This window comes from Anneissia japonica, unplaced genomic scaffold, assembly GCF_011630105.1.
Source record: "Anneissia japonica isolate Jap-2015-1 unplaced genomic scaffold, ASM1163010v1 scaffold1699_len65488_cov165, whole genome shotgun sequence".
Classification (NCBI taxonomy): domain Eukaryota; kingdom Metazoa; phylum Echinodermata; class Crinoidea; order Comatulida; family Comatulidae; genus Anneissia; species Anneissia japonica.
Window position 1 is genome coordinate 46,954 of NW_022750692.1, and position 6,988 is coordinate 53,941.

Below are 6,988 nucleotides of genomic sequence, written 5' to 3' on the forward strand. Positions count from 1 at the left end.
ATTGTTTAGTATTGCTCCTAACAAATTTTTTTCCTAAAAAGTTACCTTTGATGATTTATATTTAGTTTAAAAGTTGTTTCGGCTCTCTATATATAAGATTTTTTTTAGGGGTAATCACAGGGGTGGCTCCAAGATTTGCCTGATTGGATGTCCGAGGTCCCCAAAGCATGAGGTGAACATGGCCCTTAGATTCTTTTTCCCAACAAGATGGAAGATTTTGCTGTGAAGAGCAAAGTGGGAGTGGTCAAGTGTCACTTAAAATGTTCCGAAAGAGGTCCAAGGGGCAGGGTCCATTAGGTGAATCCCCCGAAAAATTTGAGAATTGAGGGGTTTCAATTTTAGTGTCTACTAGTATGTGCAAAATACATATAAATTTTTTTTCTTCCTGGCAAATTGTGGTTTTTCTTCTTGGCAAATTGTGGTTTTTCTTCTTGAAGTGTGGCTCTGGCCGCATTATTTTTTTCCCCATACAGTTCAGGCAGAAATTATAGAGGGCATTATTTAAGGTCATTTAGGTGAACTGATAACATGAATAATGCATGCATGCTTGACACTTCTTCTCACCAGTCGCGAATGTTGTGTGGTGTTCGCTGCTTGTGGAATATGAAGTTAGGGCATGGAGGACTTAGTTCAGAAACTAAACTAATTTTTCCATGGTTAGTGTAAGCCAAAATCTCTTGGTAGTCGGTCAAGAGGAAAGTGTATACAGTCGATACATAGTGAACTACCGTAATTGACTATTACTGTAATTACAAGATAGTATAATATGTACTACAGTATATATATATCGATCTATATATCGAAATGCACACCATTGTGTCGGGATTCAATATTTCGACATTAATTGTGTCAACAGCTGTAATTACAATCGGCAGTGTTAACGTACAACATGGTCTTTAAAAGTATAAAAGGGCAGCGCTGAATTACTGGTCGATTATTTGAGCAGTGTAAATTATAGCAATAATTAAATACTATAGTACTACCGTACTGATTCTAAAGGAAAGTTTAGAAATGTTCAGACACACAGGTACAATTCTATGTATTGTTTTAATGTTGACTTCTTACAAAAAGCTGATACAAATATTGATTTTTTTGTATTCTTTTAACCTTCTAATCTATGAGAGCATTTTAAAAATTAATGGGGTGATGTATGCACTCCCAGCTTCCATCTCTGCTTTTGTGCAGTAGCTCATTTTTCGGACCCCTTTTTCCGTCACGTCGGACCCTTCGTTAGAAAAATTCTGGTCCCACCGCTGCTTCGCTGTGATAATGTTTTTAACATTAATTTTATAATTTTTTGCACAAATTTCAGCTACCATATTTTAATCTAACCTCTGTGACGATGCAAATATACATATTCTTAAGCTTGGCTTATGCGCCCTTGTGACTCAACTCAACTCAACTGACATCAACTGACATTTCAATTGGCAACTTGCCAGCAACTGGCAAGCAACTGTGAGCTACTGAGAGTCACATGACTGAGGCTGACATAAGCGTACTTTGCGATCGAAAGCAACTGAAAAGCAACTGGAAATTGTCATTTGCCCTCAGTTGCTTTTAGTCGCCCATGTTCTATATTGCAGTAATTCAAAGCAACTGGCAAGTGACTGAAAATGCTACTGTGCATGTCGATTATAAAGTTACGTCTACCGCCGATAATTAGTTGGCGTGGTTTATGTAAAATGTACTGGTTTTTACAAGACTTCTGTAATACCATAAAACCTCGAATTGAAACCCTGGGTTTTTAATTTTTTTTATCATTTATTTAATTTGTTTATCTTTGGATTGGATTGGATTAGATTTATTCTACCAAGGGCAGCCTACGAAAGTCTTCTGGTGGTGATTGGGCAATACAACGGGAGACAATCCCCTACTCTTTTCTGAAGAGTGTACTGCGGTCTTTAACGTGCACATGGGCCATAAATGCAAACGGGACCAACGGCTTTAACGTCTCATCCGAAAGACGGTGCGCTATTGTAACTTGCATTTTGAGCCCTCTAGCTGAAACATGAGAAGAGGCAGCAACGGGAATTTAACCGGCGACCTAGAGATCTTTACGGTTTAGCGCACACACAGTGGCTGCCACCAGATTAGCCAACTGAGCTAAGCTGCTCTCTCAGTTAGGTGTGAATGCGGATTTTCCTCGACAAAGTGGTTACCTAGTAACCGGTTTTTAGTAGTTGCCGTTAGTTGGCGGTGACATTAAGCGCTCTTGGTAACTAATTCTACTGAGTTTCTTGTAATTGCGCGATCGTGAGTGAAAATCGACATGAGCGCAATTGGCAACTAGTTGATGGCCAGTTGCAGTCACTTGAATTGAGTTGAGTCGAGTTGCAAGGGCGATGTAAGCCCTGTTTTAGGGAGTAGTGGTCAATGATAATTTTGTATTCATAGTAAAGATTTAAGTGGCATGCAGAGGTGGAGGTAGAATAAACAGTAGGACTTATGCAAGGAATATATTGGCTACACAAAAATAGTGACCTAGAAATTAGATTCTCACTTGATCCCCTTAGAAAAAGTTTACAATCAATTGATCGAATTACTCCTCCAACTCTCATCTTTCTCGACATGTTATTGGACTTGTTTGGTTGCTAGCTTGGTGTTTTTTTGTGTTTTTACTTTGCATTTTATTCAGTCTTTTTTTTTGTTCTCTATATAACTATTTTCCAGTGCATAGAGACCTCATTTAGACCTGTCTATATATTATTTTTATTATTTATGGTAATTTTAATATAAGTAAACTTTTGCACCACTTTGAGTAATCTACTGTCATTAGATGCTATTTGCTTTACAAACTCCTCTCCAGTGGTGCACCAGGGGAAGGTAAGGGGAATTAAAGCTCCAACCAGACAGGTCAAGCCCCACCCCCACTCCCAGGCAAGACTGAAAAATACACGAAAAGGCCTACCCAAGCCAACAATTGTCTGTCACATTCTGAAAGTGCCATTTCTGACCATCCAAATGTCCCTATTTAAAAAAAAACTCATTTGAGACTGAAGACACCTCCCAACTCTCCTCTTGGGTTTAGGAGCTCAAGGCCCCTCCTCCTGTCAGGCAGCTTATCCCCCAGGAAGTATATCCTATAGCAACCACTGCTACTTTCATGCATGGTGAGGGTAAAATAAGCAATTGCCTGAGAAGTATATTTTATACCTCGATGCAGCTAGCAATCTGTAAATGATAAATTGTGATTCATTTGTCCACTTTATCTGAGAATAATTCATGTAGATTTAGGGTTGGTAGGTGAAACCATTTGGATGTTGCATTGTATTTATTTTTTCTAAATATATAGTTATTTTGCAGGGGCTGGACTTAAGTATTTGATTTATACTTGATTTTATAGCATGTATGTACTTATATTTAATATGAATATCAAACAAAATAATTAATATAGTAGGCTTTATGATATAGCTCTAGCAACATATTTCAAATATGAATATTTTCATATGCAGGGATTTTCTCTCAGATACAATTATATTTGATTGGCAGTATTTTCAAATTTATCTGAATCATTAAGTTATTTATTGAATCTATTGAATCAAACAACATAAATTAATAAAATTTTTACCTTTATTTCTCTGTTTAACTGTAGATGTGCAGACTCTCCGAAAATAGAAGTGGGTTTTTCCAGAGATTATCGATAGTCATGTGACCTTATAGGCTAGTTTCTTTGTGAGAGCAATCAAGCCTGACATGAAGTCAGCCATGCAGTGAATTTGAACTTTTGTAAAGTTCAGGTACTGTAGTGTACTTTTTTGTCATAGCTTAATAATCTTTTCTTTTAAGCTCTTCCCATTCAACCACACTCTACTGGAAATACATAAACTTTTATTTTTAACTGAAATCAGTATTAGTGACAGGAAGGGAAGCAAGGAAAACAGTGTAGCCAAATGTACAAATAAATGCAAATTTGAAAGCAAAACTAGGAATTCCAATAATTTAGATAAAGTGGCAAAATATGCCAATAGCTAGATAAAAGTAGTGTTTAGTTATCTCAAATTGCTGTAAAAAAAACAGTTTAATTGGTGTTTACAAATATATAAAACAACAACCAAAAAATAATGATTAATCAACCAACACAATTAGAACATTTGAAAGGCACATACAAAATATGTAAAAATAAAATACACAATTAAATTAAAAACATTATATGAAAAGCAGAATAACAATATGTATAAAGACAATTAATTATTAATCAACAATTGAAATAATTAAATAAAATAAAAATAATGATAAAAATGCTAAATTAAAAAGCACAGTGCACCCTCCAATTTGAGACCCCTCTAATTCAAGACCACTTTTCCAAAGACCCAAATAACAATCCTTAACCTTTTAAACACAAAGCTAGCCCTCTAATTGGAGACCAACCCTGAGACCACCCCAAATTTTCAGGTCCCAAAGGTGGTCTTGAATTGTGATTGCAAACTGTAATCCAAAATTGAATAGGAAATTAAACAATAAAAAAATATTTAAATAAATTTGGTATATAATGTATGTTAAAATAAAATCACAATAAAATAATGGACAAAGCCAGTTCCAGCAATCCAACATCATAAAGATCAGAGGAAGAGAGTGTTTATTGCAGGTATTGCATCTGTCTTAAACTTTGGAGAACCACAAATGAAAAATTTAAGGCTAAATTCAGCAGGGAAACATAACGTGGTTGTAGTACTTCTCAAAGACACAACTGATCATCAATAGACACAAACACATATTATTTTGCTTGGAAACCACAGCTTTACCATTTGCCCACTATTTTATTATTTACTTACCGGTACTTCTACATACTTTGTAAAATATATATTTATTGGATTCACTTTTATATCAGTGGTACACATCAGATACCTGCTGGTGCATCCAGAAAAAAAAAATTAAAAGATATTAAATCAAATTGTAAAGAAAGGTAAACACAGATGAATTAAAGACCTGTAAATGTAGTACAGTATATGACTATGATGATTTGTAATGTTAACTTATAGGAGTGTAATAATTGGATGCATTCGCTAAATAATATACTGTAGACATATTAAATGAGATACAATTAAATAAAACACACTGTAAAATAAAACAAAATTATACAATATCAATTAGTCATTCAAAAAGAAAAGTACAAGATCTTAAAATTGAATTGCCATTCAGATGTTAAAATTAATTGGCATCAAGTAATGTTGAATAGATATATTATTTGCTCAATGGAATAAGTGCTATAATTATCATTGCATTCTTTGTATGCATTAAGAAAAATTTGGTTTACAAAAGTTTCTCAAATAGTTTTCTTGCTAATTCATATTTTCTTGGGATAAATATCCTTCAGTTGTAATTTAGTATTCATTGTGAATTTTTAGGTTATCAAAAAATAGGTGATATATTCTACTAACTTAAATATTATGTTTATGATTCTAATTAATATCAATAGATTTTCGTTGAATTTCAGTTGGAGCGTCAAACATCTTATGAGTCAGATTATCCCACCAGAATTGCAGGGTAATGTCATATCAAAATCAACCACAATATTTATTCATATGCTTGGAGTTTATTTCTAGTTTTTTGCTGGCTACTTTTAATTTTCAAGCCATGGAGCGACAGCAGGAATAATTACAGTTATATTTTCATAAGCTTTTAACGTGTGTCGCTATCCATGTTAAAAAATGATTCATACACTGCGAAAATTGAGAATATAAAAATTACAATAGAACTCCTAATGGTCATTTTAGTACTAAACCCACATAGTGCAACTAATTTGCCTCTGAATTTTTTGGTGGTTAAGATTCATACCTTCCAATCCCAAAGGTCCTGGGTTCAATCACAGGGTTTTCTCATGAAGTCTACAAAGCATCATTCCATCCCATATTTGTGAGATACTTGGTGTTGGATGTAAAAGAAATACAGTAATACCTCAATTTAAAAATAGCGCCACCAATGCCAGCAGATCCTTATTCTGGAGACATGATGTTGAATATATAGAACGTGTAAGCTGCCAGCACCTTGTTTTCTGAAGGATAAAATCAGCCCCACCCCTTTTTTTAAGATGCTTCCTGCCCCCACAGAATCACATCATGAAGATTAAAATTTAAATTTGAAAATATGTTTAGGGCTGGGGTATTACTATTTTACATTAGTAAATCATAATGATATTAATATGTGTGAAATATTTAAAGCACTTTAATATTAATCTGTGTAAAAGGTAAAGTACTTTAATATTTCTGTCTGTCCTTACATGATTATTTTTCAACCAGTCAAGTTTTGAATTCCTCCTCAGCATATCAAACAATGGCAGCAGAGTCCATGCATTGCAGGGGTAGAATATGAAAAAGTTTGAAGCAAGTAGTATGAACAAACATGGAGAATTCTAGGAAGAATATTGCAAACCTTGATAGTCTTTAAGAGGATCATACAACAAGCAGAGAACTGCAGAGTAGAACAGAACAAGAGGTGAGGAAATAACTAGAATAGGAGATTACACTGAATTTTTTTTATTACATTCAGTTTTTTTCATTATTATTTTTTTTATTTGAAATGCATTTATTTAATTTGTTTATTTATAATGTATTTTAATATCAAGTCAATTGTAGGTGTTGTAGCAGCATAAAATCAAAAGCAATATGAACATTTCTGGGTGCATTTAAAATTATAGCAATAGTTATTAACATATTTTTTTCATTTTTTGAGCAAGAAGAAACTTCCTTTGTCTCGATATTAATTATAATAATAAATTGTAAAGAGTACCTGGAACACCTAATAGATGACTTGTTAAACTCTTTTCTTTCTATTTTGTTGATATCGGAACACAGATGAGGAGGAGGCGGAGCTAAGTATTTACTTTGTCATCTGGTTTGCCGAGAACCATCAGACATTTTCAAATATGTTTAAGAAAGGTATGATCAAATATTTGGTTTGTTAGTTAGAAATCTTTCTTTATTCTGGATACTCAGTATTTTTACACTGTTCTTCCCTGAGGTCCAGGGTATTATTTGTTTGTTGATAAGAA

General features: G+C 33.9%; 1 protein-coding gene across 1 annotated transcript in view; it reads left to right on the forward strand.

The window, feature by feature from the left end:
• LOC117121481 (gamma-tubulin complex component 6-like) overlaps window positions 1–6,988 on the forward strand; it is a 46,869-nt gene that overhangs the window by 30,670 nt on the left and 9,211 nt on the right. The window contains exons 8-10 of the mRNA XM_033266681.1: window positions 5,435–5,484; window positions 6,260–6,432; window positions 6,785–6,875. Coding sequence (XP_033122572.1) covers window positions 5,435–5,484; window positions 6,260–6,309 — 100 coding nt within the window. The 3' untranslated portion in view covers window positions 6,310–6,432; window positions 6,785–6,875. The remainder of the gene's footprint in view (window positions 1–5,434; window positions 5,485–6,259; window positions 6,433–6,784; window positions 6,876–6,988) is intronic.